Source organism: Salvelinus namaycush, chromosome 4 (assembly GCF_016432855.1).
Source record: "Salvelinus namaycush isolate Seneca chromosome 4, SaNama_1.0, whole genome shotgun sequence".
Lineage (NCBI taxonomy): Eukaryota > Metazoa > Chordata > Actinopteri > Salmoniformes > Salmonidae > Salvelinus > Salvelinus namaycush.
The window spans coordinates 42,208,003-42,228,356 of record NC_052310.1 but is presented as its reverse complement, the minus strand read 5'-3'; the positions used below and the strand labels follow the sequence as shown (position 1 = coordinate 42,228,356).

The 20,354-nt window shown below is 40.6% G+C and overlaps 1 protein-coding gene across 1 annotated transcript; it reads right to left on the bottom strand.

Moving 5' to 3' along the window:
* Window positions 1–327: 327 nt before the first annotated feature.
* LOC120045872 (ectodysplasin-A receptor-associated adapter protein-like) lies at window positions 328–9,257 on the bottom strand. Its single transcript, XM_038990804.1, has 6 exons — window positions 9,115–9,257; window positions 3,930–3,988; window positions 2,647–2,689; window positions 2,468–2,538; window positions 2,002–2,050; window positions 328–1,797 (listed from the first exon to the last, which is right to left on the bottom strand). Exons 1-6 carry the CDS (start codon window positions 9,170–9,172, stop codon window positions 1,409–1,411), a joined length of 669 nt encoding a protein of 222 aa, XP_038846732.1. The 5' UTR covers window positions 9,173–9,257; the 3' UTR covers window positions 328–1,408.
* Between the last annotated feature and the right edge of the window lie 11,097 nt (window positions 9,258–20,354).

The window sequence follows — 20,354 nt, the reverse complement described above, 5'->3', positions numbered from 1 at the left end:
CTTGAATTCCTCTGATTGGATATTCATCACTGAAAAGAAGTCTACATAAATAAACATTTACCAAGTTATATAATCATATACACAGAAAGCTCAAACTCTCATGGGTAACTTCCAACAGAAATCATTTTTTCAGCGCTGTATTTTCAATTATGACTTTTGAAACGTGTTGATGAAGAAAAGTTCATAAGATTAGCAAGAAGCTGGAAAACATCTAGCTTTTATTTGCTTCAAGTGGGGGTGGGGGGGGGGGGGGGGGGGAGAGGAATTGTAACCACAAAATGTAAGGGAAAATTGCTAATTAAGATTCAGACCGTAGTGAGATCTCATTTGACAACATGACCTCAGCTTCATCAAACTATCCCAAAATAATCAAGACTCATTAACTATTAATACAAACAATACAATATTTGGAGATGATTCATGTTTTTATGAGACTATAAAAGACCAATATGCAAAACTGTCTCCATGGCCATATTATATATACTACATTGATTATTAGTCTGTCATTACTATGGTGACTGTTCTAATAAGTAAAAATGTACTAACAGTTCACCATTTAAATCCTCTTCTCTCTTTTCCACTTTACCTTCTTGATGTGCCATGTTGGTTAGCACAGTTCCACTTACTATGTTCTAGCCCATTGGTCATTTTTGTGGGACACTTGGACACTAGTGATGGCCATTCTGAGTCTTTTCGGTGAGCCAGCTCATTTGGCTCCGTTCACTTCAGAGTCGGCTCATTTGGCTCCCAAACAGCTCTTCGTTCAAAATTATTTAAAAAAGATTGACCTAGAACCATGATTTCCAATCTCCAATGTAAAGCCCAAAAGGTAGGCTACCATTATGTCAGATCGTGAAATACGTGTTAAATTTTTTTTTTTACGTGGTGAAATTATTAGATCGGTCAATAAATTGTGTTTATTTTAAACGCACTGCAAAAATGAATGTGGACCAGAATGTACACGCTATATTTGCATAGTAGCAGTATGCAAATCAGGGAGCCAAGTGAACGGCTCTTTCAACGATGCGATTTGCTTCCTGACATTCACCAAAAAGGATCTGTTCATAAAGAGCCGTTTGTTCGCGAACAACCCATCACTATTGGACACACAGCAATTCTGAGGTTGCAGGACCTTTGAAAAAGAAAATAATGAGCTGGTTGAGATGCTCAGAACTACAGTATTGGTAAAGAGTATATAATGGAAATCAGTCCTATTAAGTCCTCAACTCCGCAGGAGTCATAAAATGTGATCCACCGGTCTTTTGCACACCAACTCAACCAAAATCCTGGAACCACTGGATGTTAAATAAATGGAAAAAATGGTCCAAGTCCCTGTTGCTAATTCAATAAAGTGTATAGCAAAATATAAAAAGTAATATGAGGGATTTTCAGGGGTTGGGGCAAGTGGTCAATGAGCATTTTGCCAGCGTGAGGGCCAGTCGTTATCCATCCAGCTTTGCAGAAGCCGCAGCACATCAATGCGCTGGTAAACCCGGCAAAGTTCGGTGAGCTCAGTGACGGTCTTGTGGTTGTTGCGCAGCAGGAACTCTTGTGTGGGGCTGTGGCACATTGAGCCCTGGGTCCGGTGCTCCAGCAGAGTCAGCTCATCATAGCTCATACCCCAACGGCTCGCAAAGTTCTTCCAGTTCTTAACAGTGCAATGATTTGGGTCCAGTTTAAGCCGCAGTAAGTCCAGCAAGTCCTTGTCATCCATCAGGTCACTGATCTTTGGAGGTGGAGCTGAGCAACAGCACTTCTCACAGGGGTTGTTCAAGAACTGCAGCTCCTTGGGGAAGTCTAAGGGGTAGGAATTGGAGCAAGGAAAATGGAATTACCAACAGCCTTGGAAATATATACACTGTACATGGAAATGATTAGACTACCATTTTAGGTACACGTATGTAAGTGTAATGCATCTGTGTAGAAAATATGTACAACGTGCTTGGAAATGTTGTTCGGAGATACAGTATATATCATGATAAAAATGCTAATTTAACTTACCTTGTAAGATGGAGCCTGTGCAGATGCACTCCACACCATCTTCTACTGGCTGTATGAGGTTGGGTAAAACAAAACATTACATTCAGTTGTTGTAGTTCTAGAGTGGAATTAACTACAAATATGATTCAGAATACATCAAAATATTCTAATTGATACCATTAAAATAATCACAACCTTTTTAAACCTACTCACAACACCTTTCCCATGGAAAAAAAGTGATCACTCTCACCCATCAAAATGTTATTGTGGTTTTGACACCAACAGCTAGTTTCCGTTACAAAGGCTAAAACATTAGATAGCCAGGGTATGACATTTTCAGATGCTGGGTAAGAGGTATGGAGTTATATTTAAAAAGCTACAGTGTACAGTAGCATCCTGTCAAGACTCATCACCACAAATTCACATTAATATCATAAGCCAAAGAAACAATACACTTTAGCTCGGTGCAAGTGACCCCATTACACACCTGTCTTATTCTGCCTGAGGGAGGTGTGAGGTAGCCAGGTGGCATGGACCTCAGCTGCAGTGTCACTGTATCTGGAAAGGACAGATGGACGGTGTAAGTGAATGTTGTAGTTTCTCATCAGAGTGCACAGAAAGGCACATCAGTTGTGTGAACAAATGTACTGAGCTTAGAGCACCCACCTTGAGGTTCTGTGACTTGGACTGGATAGTTGGACTTCAAGGACTAAGAGACACAAAACACACATGTTCAGCTTTGCTGGGAAGAGGCATACTGATGGATTGTGATCTTAATACTATATATATATCAATGCAGATATTTATGCTGATATACATCTTTTAAGACCGAGAGATAGCAATGAATAAGTCTGTAAATTGTGTGAGAAAATTATACTCTGTGTTGGATAGCGAAAAGTGGCTTGTTGCAACTTGCTTCTATATCAGTCCCTGGGCATAAGAAATTCCAGCATAATGTACTCAACTATGCTTCAATTACTTTACATGGCTATTTTCTTCTCAATCTAAACAGGCCGAAGAGTTAACTCAAAGGATATAACAAAATTATTGCTAACAAAAACAATGTATCTATTCAATTAAAGGGATAATCCACCCCAAACCACTAATTCCAATTATTAACAGTGTTAAAGAGTGTTAAATAACACTAATATGTGAAAACAATATTTTTTGTGAACAAATGTTTCATTTTGTCATTATAACAAGCTTGGTAGCAACATGAAAATAATTGTGGGAAAATGTTGCAGTTCAAGTTGACTACAAAACCCACCATGCAATGCTCTCTCTTGGCTGGCTGACAAGTTAGCTAGGTAGCTAGCTAGCAAATATAGCTACACACAATAATACCAAAGTCCATATCAGCATGTGAAGTAGCTAGCTAGCTGTAAAATCACCTAAACAAACTTCACTATCAATTTAGGAGTGTATCTCAACCAGTTAAATGTACAGTTCGTCACTACCCAGAGCGACTGCAGAGTATGTTGCTATGGGAACAGCAGCCATTTCCCACATGGCACATTGCGAGATGGTACTTAAAGGAGAAACTGAGTTGAATAATTTGGTACACTGTTTAGATTGAGCACATCTAAGCGAAATATATACTTTGTCATGACGATATAAAACGGATGAATGTGTTCTATTGGCCGATCTGGAGAGCAGGTAATTGTTTTAGAAGTGTTATGAAATGTGATAGTGTGTTATACTCTATCTCCAGTGACGAGAAACTGGTAGCTATGACGAGTTTCTACATGATTTTCAGATTTCCCAGACGGACCACTTAGAAATTAAATCATTGGGTACATTTTTATTTTAAAACCACTGATAGAACATAGGCTTTCACCAAATTGACAGGTGTTTCATGATTTTTATTTCTGGGGGTGGATTATCCCTTAAAATTCAGATAGTACATTTGTGTGCACTAGTTTGTTTCTGATGATATTAGAGGGTCGTACCATTTCTGCCATGAAGCTACTAGTATCTGTGTCCTCCACTGGTTCAGAGATTATTCTATCTGTCGAGACAAGACAGGTGTAACAGGGAGATTACATGAAGAGAACAATGCACAAAGGACAATATTGCAGATTTGATAGAAAATGATGGCTGATGGAAATGGAATGCAGTTTTTCAACAAAGCAAATATCAGCATGAAGAGGACACATTAAATCTGAACTTATTGAGTGTCCTGGGTCCTGATAGTTGCAGACGTACAAAGCCCTCTTTTCAGCTCTAAAACATACCTCTACAAGGCTATGCAGGCCTCTGTCAGTCTGCATCACTGTGAGGCTATTGTATGAGACCTCAGAGCTCCAAATAAAGAGCTGCTCTGACCTTTCTTAAGTTACACTCCATGAAGCTGACACTCACTTCAGTTTATATGGGAACCTTGGATTTGTAAACACATTCAAGTTAACCAAAGACCATTTCACATGGGTTATATTAATGAAGTTGTTGACACAGTTGAAACTACAGTGTAAGTCAGACATAGATCTCAAAACGACAATGTGGGTTGGTTCACTTCCTCAAACAAGAGAAAAAAATAGCAGGGTTTCTCACAATGCTGACATGAGTAAACACACACACACACACACACACACACACACACACACTTTACTATAATGGAGTTGTAAGGTGTCTCACACCAGGGGCCCGTGTCATTGATTGAACATATCACCAACAAGAAGGGAAATATTGTTGAGACGTCACTTTTTTTTGTGGTGAGGCTTTACATACCAGACTAAAATAAATACTAAAACACCTTCACCACCTTTGATTGAACAATATTATTTTAAAACATATGCAAGTCATAAATCACAGTCCAGAAACTGTGATAATTTCTGTGGAGGGTACAAACAAAATATTGCAGTATTTTCTGCATATTGACATATTGCAGTATTTTCTCAATTGTTTTTGTTGTTACCTACATGATGATGACAGTGAGACAAGAGAGGAGAGGACATGCCAGTTAACTCACCATATGCCATACTCTCAGTAAGATCAATAACAGCAGAGCAGTGATGATCACTGTAATAACTGTGTAATTGCTGATGGACACAGAAATAGAATCTCATTCTAGGTCTGTGGTTGCATAGATGTGTACAGATGCTTTGGTAATGCATACTCAATCTCATTCTACCCTGCTCCTTATTAGTGCAACGCTGAGACACATCAGCCCCACGTCCCCTACTCATCAACTGTAAGCAGAAACCCATCTCAGCTCAGCATTGTTTCTGCTCCACAGGGAATGCAGAGACATGTACCTACTCGCTCTGCAAGAAGTTCAATAGATGAAATATAAACCACATCATAATAGATCCCTCCAGGCCATGATTCCATAGAGATTAACCTAGATTTTCTCCTTTTTGACCACCCATGCCTTTGCTACTAAGATAAGTCGAGTTTCTAAAAGTTTAATCAGACCGTGCAATGTTGCATTTGCTCTGCAGCGACCAAGGCATGCTTTTTTCCACACATGGCTTGAGATGAATGGCGTGCTAATACCTAACTCAATCCATGCAGTTTCTATACCTAAAGCAAAGATGGACAAATGCTTTGAAAGTTGCCTTGTCTATGTACAGTGAATGATTGAGGGTTGTGTGTGTGTGTGTTGTAAAACTCAAGTTCCAGCAGGACAAATAAGTTCTGTGATTTTGTTGTGAGAGGAGGCTTACTTTGCTGGCCTAAAGCCTCAGCTTCTGCACAGGCCTTGGCTGCTATATGAAGATTGACAATGCAATAGTAATAAAGAATAAAGAGCTTGTTCTTCAAGGCATGCTGATGAGGACAATGTTTCAGCATTAAAAAAGCACAGACATTTTTATGAAAGAATCAGAGCATTGTGCAAAATTGGGGTATTATTGTTCTGTTCATTCAACTGAGCAGGCATCCTCAAGACCCAACAGGTATCTGTCCAAACAGATCACTGAGTAAATGTAATTTATATGTATGAGCTCAAGGGGACAGCTCACATTTTCATACATTTTCCACAGCCCCGCGGGAAGTAGGGGTGCTGTAGCACCTCCTAAAAAATACATTTAAAAAAAATCTAAACCCCCCCCCTCATCTATAATACCAGTCAAAAGTTTGAACACACCTACTCATTCCGGTGTTTTTCTTTATTGTTACTATTTTCTACATTGTAGAATAACATTGAAGACATCAAAACTATGAAATAGCACATATGGAATCATGTAGTAACCCAAAAAAGTGTTAAACAAATCAAAATATATTTTATATTTGAGATTCTTCAAAATAGCCACCCTTGCTTGGCCTTGATGACAACTTTGATGAGCTAGTCACCTGGAATGCATTTCAATTAACATGTGTGCCTTGTTAAAAGTTAATTGGTGGAATTTATTTCCTTCTTAATGTGTTTGAGCCAATCAGTTGTGTTGTGACAAAGTCCCCTACTTTGTATACAGAAGATAACCTTATTTGGTAAAATACCAAGTCCATATAATGGCAAGAACAGTTCAAATAAGCAAAGAAAAATGACAGTCCATCATTACTTTAAGACATGAAGGTCAGTCAACCCAGCAAAAGTCAAGAACTTTGAAAGTTTCTTCAAGTGCAGTTGCAAAAACCCTCAAGCGCTATGATGAAACTAAGACTGCCACAGGAAAGGAAGACCCAGAGTTACCTCTGCTGCAGAGGATAAGTTCATTAGAGTAACCAGTCTCAGAAATTGCAGCCCAAATAAATGCTTCACAGAGTTCAAGTAACAGACACATCTCAACATCAACTGTTCAGAGAAGACTGCGTGAACCAGGCCTTCATGGTCGAATTGCTGCAAAGAAACCACTACTAAAAGACAGCAATAATAAGATGAGATTTGCTTGGGCCAAGAAACACGAGCAATGGACTTTAGACCGGTGGAAATCTGTCCTTTGGTCTGATGAGTCCAAATTTGATATTTTAGCTTCCAACCGCCCTGTCTTTGTGAGACGCAGAGTAGGTGAACGGTTGATCTCCGCATGTCTGGTTCCCACCGTGAAGCATGGACACTGTCGTGATTTCTTTAGAATTCAAGGCACACTTAACCAGCATGGCTACTACAGCATTCTGCAGTGATACGCCATCCCATCTGGTTTGCGCTTAGTGGAACTATCATTTGATTTTCAACAGGACACTGATCCAACACACCTCCAGGCTGTGTACGGGCTATTCGACCAAGAAGGAGAGTGATGGAGTGCTGCATCAGATGACCTGGCCTCTACGATCACCCGACCTCAACCTAATTGAGATGGCTTGGGATGAGTTGGACCAAAGAGTGAAGGAAAAGCAGCCAACAAGTGCTCAGCATATGTGGTAACTCCTTCAAGACTGTTGGAAAAGCATTCCAGGTGAAGCTGGTTGAAAGAATGCCAAGAGTGTGCAAAGCTGTCATCAAGGCAAAGGGTAGCTACTTTGAAGAATCTCAAATATAAAATATTATTTGATTTGTTTAAACACTTTTTTGGTTACTTCATGATTCCATATGTGTTATTTCATAGTTTTGATGTCAACACTATTATTCTACAATGTAGAAAATAGTAAAAATATAGAAAAACCCTTGAATGAGTAGATGTATCCAAACTTTTGACTGGTATTGTATATATACTTTTTTCAATGTTTTTCCACAAAAGTAGTGCACTGGGCCTTTACTAATATTAGCAACCGATATAAAAAGTCTGTAGGGCGGGCAACAAAAAAAAAATCAGCATCTCTGCTTTGGCAAGAAATGTTGTACAATTAAGAACAGTATCTTTCAGGATTCAATAGTTAGAATTATAAGAGTTGTTGCCCTGTCCCTTTCTCTGTGATTCTGGATTCCATTAGAATGACAAAGAACAAAACCCTGTCCTCAAACATTTACATCAAAAGGTGCAAAGTTATGGGCAAAGACACAAAACATCCACATCAAAGTAAATATTTTCTTGATCGTATTTTTTTTTTTTTATAACATGGAAAACAACCACTTTTGTTCACTATTAATTTACCATCCTTAGAAACCACTTAATGTAAATGTACAGTACTATATTGTACAAAGGCTGGTCATCTAGGTTTGTACCTGTAGACTTTCCATCCCCATTAAGAAAAACAATGCACAATGAAGTTATTGAGTACATTGAGACATCAAGTGGTTTGTGATGATGTGTTGTGGCTTAGTTGGTGGAGCATGGCACTTGTGATGCTAGGGTTGTGGGTTTGATTCCCATAGATGACCAGTATGGAAATGTATAGACCATTTCAGTGAACATATAAGTTGCATTTGCAAAGTATTTAAAGAAACTGGAAAACATATATCAAGCAAGTATTTGTATATTCCATAAGTATTATCAGATGCACTGTTTTGTACAGATAACTATCAGCCTTAAGTTAGAAATGCTGGTAAACACTGAAATACATTGTTTACATTTTTCCCCAAAAGTAGTGCACTGGGCCTTTACTAGTCCTGTATTAGGGGACCCTGTCAGCCAAAAATCACAGTGAAAACCAACCATATAAAAACGTGGGGTTCTATTCTTTACAACATTGACAAACACAGTAGCCTAGCTTGCCATTGAGTTTGATTCCTCAGGTTGTCCAATGTTCCAATGCCTCAAATTGGAGATAACAGTTTTATGCTATGTCTAAGTCAGCACTTACATTGGACAGTTTGGAAAAGCCTAGGCCTAGCCTACTCACTTTGTCACTGAAAACTTTGTCACTGAAAAAATGCAATATTTTCCAGTTCCCACACATCTCATACATTCACGAAGAGTAAGGCACAAGTCCCTTACTATCATTGATACAGAGGGGGGGATTTTTATGTTTGGGGAAATCCCACTTGTGAGAAGAGCACATTGAAATAGAATCAATGAAATGCAAGTTCTCTTATGTAAATTATGTCAATGTGATATGAATTATATATTTTTTTTTAACGAATTATTAAAAAAGTTCAGATAGCCTACATTTAAAAAACAAAAGGACTTTTACATTTCAATATTACAGTGGGCCTATCTATTTGTAAATTAGAAGGTTGTTCAAAAAGAACAAGATGAAGGTACAAACATGCAACACGGGATGACCTTCATCCACAACCACTAGCAAAAATGTAGCATCATAAACGACATAGCCTATCTATACGATTTAACGTTTGAAATAACAGTGCAGACTTACCGAATGGCTCCTTAAACGCCTTCAAGCTAGTCATCTTTACACAAATAGATGTGAACATAAGAGAAAAGTCCGTTGCACATAAGAGTAAAATGACAACAGATAATAACGAAATTGAGTCGAAAAGTGGCGTTACCACCTCTGCAACGGAGTGCCGGAGAGTGCGCTAAGGGGGCGGGAGGTGTAGTTGGTAAAATGACGCTCAATGGGAGAAAAAAAAATTCTGACCTCGATGCTATTGGTGCTTTCAAGACAACTGGGAACTCGGAACAAAACGTTTTGAATGGTCATCAAACTCGGAATTCCAAATCGGAAACTCAGGCATCTTTCTAGAAATCTGCCTTTCCGACCTGAAGATCACCGACGTCATAACCTGATCTCGGTTATTTCCCAGTCTTGAAAGCACCACAAAACCTCTCCCCCGACCACGGGTGTCACGTAACTTCCCATACACATAAATAAATGTTAGACACGGAGGCTGACAGACCCCTTCTGCAGATTTATCATTCAATTTCCGCCATGTCTGATGACCCGACAATGGGGACTTTTCTTAGTCTATTCTATAGGATGCTATTTTACGCTATATAGCCAAGGAAACAGACCTATGCTATGCCCCATAACACTGGTGTGGAAAATAGTCTAAAAACAGTTATCAGGCTATGCAATGGCTCCAGTTAACCAGTGGTCCCAATTAAAGCATAGGCCTACCTTTTTTTTTAATGCAGCCGCACTTTTTGGGCTGCATTTACACAGGCAGCCAAATTCAAATCTTTTCTCCACTGATTGTGAACATTGAACAGTAGGACACATCCCAGAATGAAATATGGCAGCCACTCCAATTAATATGATATGTTACATTTTGTATGGTATGTAGGCTATTAATTTGTGGATGTCCATCATCCATTTCGTATATGTTACAAATTACAAGTCGTATATTTTACAAATTGCAATTCGTACAATATGTTACGAATAGCAATCCATACAATATGTTATAAATTTTCAAAACGTATGATATGTTACAAATTCCAATTTATTGCTGCTAACATTAGCTAAGTGGCTAATGTTAGCTAGGGTAGGGCATAGGGTTAAGGTTAGGTTTAGGAGTTATGTTAAAGGGGAAGGGTTAGCTAACATGCTAAGTAGTTGCAAAGTAACTAAAAAGTAGTAAGTATTTGCAAAGTTGCTAATTAGCTAAAATGTTACAGTTGTCCATGATGACATTCGAACAAGCAACCTTTGGGTAGCTCAACATTCACGTTATTGTATAAAATAGATGATTAAGTCATCTTCTGTCTTGTGTAACCATACTTAACGTAACATAACATTAAGTTGAGTGTCCCGAATTTACATTTACATATACCACCTTCATGGAGTCTGTTTCTGACCGTTTGAGCAGACACATGCACATTTGTGGCCTGCTGGAAGTCATTTTGCAGGGCTCTGGCAGTGCTCCTCCTTGCACAAAGGCGGAGGTAGCGGTCCTGCTGCTGGGTTGTTGCCCTCCTACGGCCTCCTCGACGTCTCCTGATGTACTGGCCTGTCTCCTGGTAGCGCCTCCATGCTCTGGACACTACGCTGACAGACACAGCAAACCTTCTTGCCACAGCTCGCATTGATGTGCCATCCTGGATGAGCTGCACTACCTGAGCCACTTGTGTGGGTTGTAGACTCCGTCTCATGCTACCACTAGAGTGAAAGCACCACCAGCATTCAAAAGTGACCAAAACATCAGCCAGGAAGCATAGGAACTGAGAAGTGGTCTGTGGTCACCACCTGCAGAACCACTCCTTTATTGGGGGTGTCTTGCTAATTGCCTATAATTTCCACCTTTTGTCTATTCCATTTGCACAACAGCATGTGAAATGTATTGTCAATCAGTGTTGCTTCCTAAGTGGACAGTTTGATTTCACAGAAGTGTGATTGACTTGGAGTTACATTGTGTTGTTTAAGTGTTCCCTTTATTTTTTTTAGCAGTGTATATTATCCCTTTAGAGTGTCTTTTGAGGATTCAAATGTAAAGTTGCTGCCATCTGCTGTACTGTATGGGTATGTCCTGCACAATGTGGACAAAACACAGCTTCTCTTAGAAATTCAATACAACACATACTTTTATGCCTAGGCATTTATTAAGATTTACGAGTGTTCTGTTGGGGAGTAACTGATTACATGTACGCATGTACATGTAATCTGATTACTAAAAACTGTAATCAGGTACATTACCAGCTGTAATATTGTCATCAGATTACAGATACTTTTGAAAAACTACTTAATTACTTATTTGATTACTTTTAAAATCAGAAAGGTTTGCGAAAAAATACATGACATCTTTCTTTCTGTTTTCTCAATCACATTCAATTCAGCATTGAAAAAAGGCGCAAGTGTAAGTTTGTTCCACCTGAGCGAGTCTGACCACAAGGCATACCACTATAAATGACACACCAAATGTGCTTGATGGATCCTTCTCGTCTTCTTCTAATGCCGTTCAAGGGGAAAGTAATCCAATAAAATGAATCAGATTACATTACTGAGTTTGAGTAATCCAAAAGTTACGTTACTGATTGCAATTTGACAGGTAACTGTAAATGATTACATTTAGAAAGTAACTTATCAAATTAACGTGGATTGTTTTTAATAATGGCAATAAAAATTAAATTAAAAATAAACCGTAAATTACTTGATAACAGAAAATACATTTATTTCAATGACAGAGTTAAAAAGTCATTTTTGACTGACCAATGTAGATAGTTTCAAATACATGCAATTAAATTTAAAAAAATATATATATATTTTAGACATCTGCGCAACCTTGAGGGAATCTTACTTGAGTCAGAAAATGATGTTCATATGATAAGTAAGATGTACAAAACCTTGCAGTGAGCATATTCAATTGACAATCTCTTAGAAAAAATATAAACTATTGGAACCAAGACTTGAAAAGAACTGATGTTGGCACAAAATGGAGGGAAAGTTGGAGCATAGCGAACGAAATCACAGTTAACGAATTTGTACGATTAATCCAGTATAAAGATAATGTATAGCATGCACTATACAAGAGACAAAATTCACACATTTTACATCATAACGGCAGAGTTATGTCCAGGTCCTGCCGCAGAACAAATCAGTTGGACCGGCGTTTGATTTCCATAGGCAGGAAATACCTCACATTTTTTCATGGGTGTAATGGTAAAGACCATAGACAGCTCATCAGCTTCAATGAAGTGAAGTATTTTTAATTGTTTTATTTAGACAGGAGTAATTATATAATTGTGGCAAAACATACACTTACTTTAGGGGAAGCTAGCATCCGAACAGTGCACTGTGCAATCGCGAGCTTTCCAATTTGCAAGATGCTGAAACCAGAGATCTGTATCTAGTCCTATTTTTGTCAAAACAGCATCAGATACATGGTTTACACATGCTGAGACAGAGGGGCGCTGTTTCGCTCGATCAGATGCTTTATCTGAGATTGATGCGTCTTTCTGTCGATGCGTGTCTCAGTCAAATAAATCAATATTTCAATATTTTATTTGGACGGGCAAGGAGGCACTCCAATTATAACGCCGGCCCAAGTCATGTCTTAAGTGTAAAATAATAATGACTCAATAATCAAAAATACAACCATGCTTTCTGGGAACGCTATAAAGTCCGGAAGTTGTAAACGGAGCTAGAAAGTTGGCTGTCAGGATTATTACAATGAACATTTACCTTTAATCCGTCTGTCTGCTTACTACAAGACATGGCATATGGGTGTAGTGAGATACCCGACGGGTTGGACGATTCTCTTTTCATCACTCATCTTGAGAAAATGTATACAAAAAACGTGGAAATTAATCAATCGGCCATCATTAATACAATGGAAAAATGAAATGATTTATTATTTAAATAATGAAAGTGCTAGGCTACGGAGAGAGAAAAAAATGGTGCAGTTTCAGGCCATGTGGGGGAAAGTGATGTGTGCTAGTGGGTCTGGGCAGGTGTGATCAGTTGATGTTTGTTTGATGATGTCGTTTGCATACCACAGCTAAGGTGAGGCGAGGGAACAACCAATGGTGGCGTGTTACGTCATCGACAAAAAAATTGCTATAACATGTGGTCTGGTTAGCTGATAATTAAAATATTTATCCAGGAGTTGTAAGATCTGCAGGCGTTAGCAAAGTCTAAGCGTAGTTAGCTAACAGCAAACTGACAATATTGAAATGTCCATGTTAGGTATCCTAAGCTAGCCAGTCTAAAAGACATCAATACAATTAGTGGGGTGGTTAAATTGTGTATTTTGTTGTAGGTGGTACAGAATCTGATTCCACCCACATGCTCTTCCAACCTCTAGCTCTGGACAAGGTGAAGGTAAGTTGGCATATTTACTAAGATAGCTCAATTTACAGTAAGCATGGTATAAACATGAATTGGGTAGTGTTTGTTATGGGGTTACAAGTGTTTTTTTTACCTTTTCTTTTTGTAAAACCTGGGTTATCTGGAGTCATTCCCCAGTGCCCTGCTGAAAAATACCCCAAAGCAGTGACATTTTGGATACACGCATGAGGGAGCGGACACACCTTGCTGTTATAGAGCACAACAAGATTGTGGGACAGAAACCAGAAAGGGACACTGAAAGGTATAAAAATCAAAACTACAACAGTAATGACACAACCACCTCATTTACAGACAGTACTTTGAGATGAGAAAGGAGGTTTTGGTTGTGCAGGGTTCTGCTTAGACGGTAAATGTATTGTTGTCTATGAGAGCGATTGAGGTGCCATTTCTCCTTATCTCCAATATAACTATTCATACTGTGTAAGAACTTCCTTCCAAAGACTTTTCACACCTTCTTTAGCCCCCCAGCCCATTCACTTTGTTGACTGATCTTTCCTCTCAAAAGCAGCTCCCAATGTCCCCTCATTGTCCCTAAACAATACGCTAAAAGGTCCCATTCGGTTGACACCTTTACCAACAAAGGCATGTTGCCCTACATCTCTTCCACATGCTTACACCACGACTATGTCTTTCCAGCAGACGTGCAGTACCAGCAAATCTTCTGCAAGAGGACCAAACAGTTGGTGGTTAAGAAGCCCTACACCACTTTTGGCAGAGTCTTATCCAGCTGTCCACTTACCGCAGACAGGACAAGAATATTCGCCATTAGCTCAAAGAGTCTCAGCTTCCCCAAACCACCATGCCAAACACCATTGCCAGTGTACAGAAGACGGATAAAGGACTATGGCTGCGTTTACACAGTCGGTCCAATTCTTATCTTTTTTTCACTAATTGGTATTTTGACCAATCAGATCAGTTCTGAAAAAGATATGTGATTAAGACCAAATAGTGTGAAAAAAGATCACAATTGGGCTGCCTCTGTAAACACAGCCAGTGTGGCTCAGCATAAGACCATGTGTAGAACATGGGTCTCCAACCCTGTTCCTGGAGAGCTACCCTCCTTTTATGTTTTTGCTCCCACCCCAGTTGTAACTAACCTGGTTCAGCTTATCAACCAACTAATTATTAAAATCAGGTGTGCTAGATTATGGTTGAGGGAAAATTTACAGGACAGTAGCTCTCCATGAACAGGGTTGTAGAGCCCTGATGCAGAATCACCATGAAATAAATATGGATCTTTTCTTTCAAAATATCTTGGAAATTTGTATGACTTCATGGATTCAGAGAATATATTTATATGACCTGTACAGGGCTATGTAGCATCAAACAGATGCTAGACATTCAGATGTCCAACAAATGTTTTTGTCATAATCTAAAATACAAGGGTACACTATTTAATGCTAAATCAAGAGAACTGGGTATGTTATATGGTAAAAGTAAATAAACAAAACATTGTATGAACACTGTATTACAGTTCAGTGTGTCTGGGTGTTTCTCAGTTGTAGAGACACACAAGTGCAGGGAACTGAGCTACATATTGTGACATCAGATAATGTGATTTACCCAAAGATTCTTGCAGAAATCGTCTATTTCAAGTGTTCTCTCATTGATCGAGACAGATGGGTGTACACCCCAAAGAGCTGCATGGCATGATAACCGAGACCTGCTTTGATTAATGAGAGAAGACTTGAAATAGACAAGATGGCGGCTTACAAATTGTTGGATTATGTCATGGAGCAAAAAGTATTTTAATAACAGCATTTTTAAAATCCAAACTGACCCCCTGCAACTGAACGCAGACATTTTATGAGACTCTTGTTTCCCTGAATCAAGGATTAAGACGGCATCGTTGAGATGGGTTAAATTCTCTGTGCTACACCAAACAACCTATCCTGTAACTCCCAGTAATCGAATATAATAAATCTTTGGTTAAATCACATTATCTGGTATAACAATCTGTAGCTAAGAACTAGTGGTCATGGTGAAATTGCCATTCACAAAGAAACATACAGTATCGTCAGTGTACTAAAATTCAGGGAATACAGTGCATTCGGAATGTATTCAGACCCTTTTCTACATTTTGTGACGTTACAGCCTTATTGTAAAATGGATTAAACCGGGATAAGACAAGCAAAGCCTGCAGGCTATGTGATACAATTAATAAGAAATAGGTAACACAGGTCATTGTAAAGAATAACCTTCTTCTATAACTATGTACTGGTAGAAGAGATTATAGTGTGGACATGTAGGGCCCAAAGCGATGTGTACAGCACATGTTTTGTGGGAACTAACGTCTGGCTGCAGCCAGTACTGTATGTGACAACGAAGAAGCAGTCATGTCAAGACTATAGAACCTGACAAAAGTGTGAGGTGTGGCACAAGAAGCTGCCCCACATACATCGTCCAATGTAACGACCCAAAGTAGTGTCCAGATGTTGCCACACCTCTAGTAGAATGCGCTTTAAGTCCCTCTGGGGGGAGCCTTCCTTGCAGAGGAGTATGCCAAAGAGATAGCTTAAAACTATCCAGCGAAATAGTCGTTCTCTGGACAAAGCCTTACACTGTGCTTGTGTACCAAAGCACACAAACAACTGGTCATAGCGGCGCAGGCTGCTTGTCCGAGAGCGCACGGACAGGGTGTAAAGACACACCTCTTCCTCAGAGCGGAAAGGAGGAGGGAGAACGTAGCCAGATCAATAACCATAGATTTAAAACCAGATGTAATGATCTTAGGCAAATAAGCGGGGTTAGGTGTCAATGTAGCCCTCCACTTGTCCTCCGAGAACACCATGCATGACTGGTGCACGGAGAAGGGCCGCCAGGTCACCCACCCGTTTCACGGAGGCAAGGGCTAATAGTAGTGCTGTTTTAAACGAGAGGAATTTTTATTCTATTGTGTCTCTATGGTCGGAAGTAGAGTTAGTTAACGCATCCAGAACTGTGACCAAATCCCATCTGGGGAATAGACAACGTGTAGGCGGGCGCAGACGACAGGTGCCCTTCATAAACCGAGAGGCCAAAATGTGGCTTCCCATCTATACTATCTATTTCAGAGTGGTAAGCCAATATAGCAGCCAAATAGACCTTCAATGTAGAAGGAGAAAGGCCTTTATCAATTAGACTCTGAAGGAAGCTCAGTATGATACCGATACTGCAGTGAAATGGGTCTTCACTATGTGCTTGCAAACGCATGCCACCTGTATGTGTAGAGACCTTGTTGAACTAGCCATAGCACTCTGTAGTCTTTATAACCGCTAGAGCTAACCCGTCACTTAAGACGTTCCCGTTCAGGTACACTACATCTCTAAAAGTATGGGGACACCCCTTCAAATTAGTGGATTCGACTATTTCAGCGACAACAGGTGTATAAAATTGAGCACACAGCCATGCAATCTCCATAGACAAACGTTGGCAGTAAAATGGCCCGTACTGAAGAGCTCAGTGACTTTCAATGTGGCACCGTTATAGGATTCCAACATTTACAAGTCAGTTTGTCAAATTTCTGCCCTGCTTGGAGTGGCCCGGTCAACTGTAAGTGCTGTTATTGTGAAGTGGAAACATCTAGGAGCAACAACGGCTCAGCCGACACAAGCTCACAGGGATCGCCGAGTGCTGAAGCACATAAAAATTGTCTGTCCTCAGTTGCAACACTCACTACCGAGTTCCAAACTGCCTCTGGAAGCAATGTCAGCACAAGAGCTGTTCATCGGGAGCTTCATGAAATGGCTTTCCATGGTCAAGCAGCCTGAGATCACCATGCACAACGCCAAGCATCGGCTGGAGTGGTGTAAAGCGCGCCACCATTGGACATTGGTGCAGTGGAAATGTGTTCTCCGGAGTGATGAATCACATTTCACCATCTGGTAGTCCAGCGGATTAATCTGGTTTTGGCAGATGCCAGGAGAACACTACCTGCCCAAATGCATAGTGCCAACTGTACATTTTGGTGGAGGAGGAATAATGGTTTGGGGCTGTTTTTCATGGTTCGGGCTAGGCCCCTTTTTTTTAACCTTTATTTAACTAGGCAAGTCAGTTAAGAACAAATTCTTATTTTTAATGACGGCCTAGGAATAGTGGGTTAACTGCCTTGTTCAGGACCAGAACAACAGATTTTTACCTTGTCAGCTCAGGGATTCAATCTTGCAACCTTTCGGTTACAAGTCCAACGCTTTAACCACTAGGCTACCTGCCGCCCCCTTAGTTCCAGTGAAGGGAAATCTCAATGCTACAGCATACAAAAAACATTCTTCCCACTAACTAGTCGTTATGCATCCTCAGGGAGGCATCTTTTTATTTTACCCCTTTTTTTCTCCCCAATTTTGTGGTATCCAACTGGTATTTACAGTCCTGTCCCATCGCTGCAACTCCCGTACGGATTCGGGAGAGGCGAAGGTCAAGAGCCGTGCGTCCTCCGAAACACAACCCAACCAAGCCGCACTGCTTCCTGACACAACGCCCGCTTAACCCGGAAGCCAGCCGCACCAAGGCCCGGAGGCATCATCTGTATGACAACCCGCAAGGCTACTGGACCAAGCTGGATACCAGCTAAGAGCATGCTCGGGTTTTGCCAGTAGGATAGGCTGTGGTGACATTGCTGTGTAATGGTTATCAGCCATGGTGAAATAATCTGCCTGTCTGACTGCTTTGAATAGACGGCGGTGTGTTAACATGCGAAAAGGTAGGTTTTGTAATGATTTGTTCAACACCCTCAAATCTTAGATCGGTCTCATGCCACCGTCTGTTTTTGGCACTAGAAAATATTTCAGATAATGACCCATATTTTTGTATGCTTCCCTCACTGGGCGAATAGATCCTTTTCCTCTGAGGTAGATTATTTATTGTTCTAGAATAAGGGCCGCTTGAGCTGAAATTGTCGTGGGAGTGACACCAGCGAACCCCTGCGGACTTTGAGCAAACTGCAACCCTTCCGAATTGTATTCAGTACCCAAGGGGGAGCTGCGCATGCGTGTTTCCACACTCAGTCTACTGGACAGATCTGCTCTTTCTATTAGAGATGGCAGGGCTGTTGTTTGATTGGGAATATCTAACTGGGCTACAGGCAGAGTCTGCTGTGCAGTTTAACAATTTTGATTTAGACTGTGTAGGCGAGTCACAGGCAGAGGCTGCTGCATGACTGGAATTAAACCGTGTGTCTCGGTGAAACCTAACTGTCCCACCCTTATGTTTGGCCTTGGGCTCATGGAATTTTTCTCTAAGGCCATGAAGCTCGTGGCGGATGCTTAGTGTCTGCTGCTTAGTGTCTGTTGCTGCTCAAACTTGTGTGTGATGATCTCCACAATAGGCTCGAAGAGCCCAGATACCGTGACAGAAGCATTCAGCAGCACGTTCTTCTGTAGAGAAGTCTGGGGGGGGACCTCTACCACTCCTTGTGGTAAGGGTCCTTGTCAGAGATCGGAGGGGCAGCCGGCATCTCCTCCTTGTCCTCCTCTGTGTCACCCTCACTCTGAGCCCCATCTGAGCCAGGATCTCCATAGGCATCCTACTGGCTGGCATGGAAGTCTATCAGCTCCCATTGTTCTGCGTCCTCGAAAGAACCAGCAGGTTGGGGAAGGGCAGAGGTGGAGGCAGAGGCTCTGTCCAGTATTGGAGAGCCGCACCTTGCCCGCTCTTCCGTAAGTTCCCGCGGAGCTATACTGGAGGAGCTGGGTGGTGGAGAGATAGAGACCAGGTCCACTCGATGGCGGAGGGAAGGCAGAGGAAGCCCGGAGCAGTGGATACAGAAGAAGGGGTCCGTAACATCCACCTCTACGTGGTCTGAGGCATTGGGCGCACTCTCCGTGACAGTCCCTCCCCGACATGAACTCGACGCACTGTTTTATCCCGGCAGGTGACGACACCTCGGCCTGAGGAGAAATAAACAGTTAAAAAACAGAAATCTGAAGGAATCCATCTGATACCCTCACTCAAAGCTTAAGAACACTGTTTGAGTGTGATTGGGAAGGCGATTATAAAATAATTACCTCAGAATCTTGTCTCCTGCAAGCGTGACGCGCTAGCTAGAAGGACCGTTAGCAGTGGCTAGAAAGCTAGCTGACTTAGGCTTCTAAACGGACAGATGTCAAAGGAATCTAAAATGTAAAAAAATATGTCTTTGTCGCTCGGTCGAAGGCGTAGGATGAAAAAAGTAAAGATGAATTTTCAGATGATAAGAATGGTGGCTTCGATAAACAGCGGTGGCTGAATAAAGCAAGAGTGAGACTCTCTGGCAAGGCAGTGCGTATTATAGCCTCTGGGGTGGGGCAAAATGTCCCAGATTGGCTAATCACTGCCTGTCATGGCCAAGACTGGACTTCGGTGGTTTCAAAGTAGAAAATTATTCAGTGGTGCTGTCTGGAGATAGTTTATAGCATAGTACAAACTTGAGTTTAAAATGAAGTAAAACCTGCTAGGTAGGTAGGCAGACAGTAGCTATCTACCTACAGGCATGTCTATCAGGCATGCTTTGGCAAATATTATTTTATAGTAAAACCAGCTTCAGTTTTAGATTTACAATAGTAAATTGTTGTATTATTGTTTCTCCTCAATGTTTGCTAGTAAACTTAGCTAGCAAGCTTGGTGGATATACAATAGTTTGGAATCTTATCTTGAGTCATGCCTATAATTTTGTGAGATTGAAATTGTTACATAGGTAGCTAGTAAAATAATTTACAGTTGTTGATGTTACACATTTGCTAACAAGTTACATACGCGAGGCTTGGTGCATAAGTTAGCAAGTGCCAGGCTAACTAGCTAACCAACTCCAGTCATGTGCTAACGTTTGCTGGTAAACCTAGCTTTAGGTGTCTGGTTGTTGTTAAAAAAAGTTTTTTTTTCTTCTTCTAAATATGAGGTCAAATCATGACCTCAGTGAT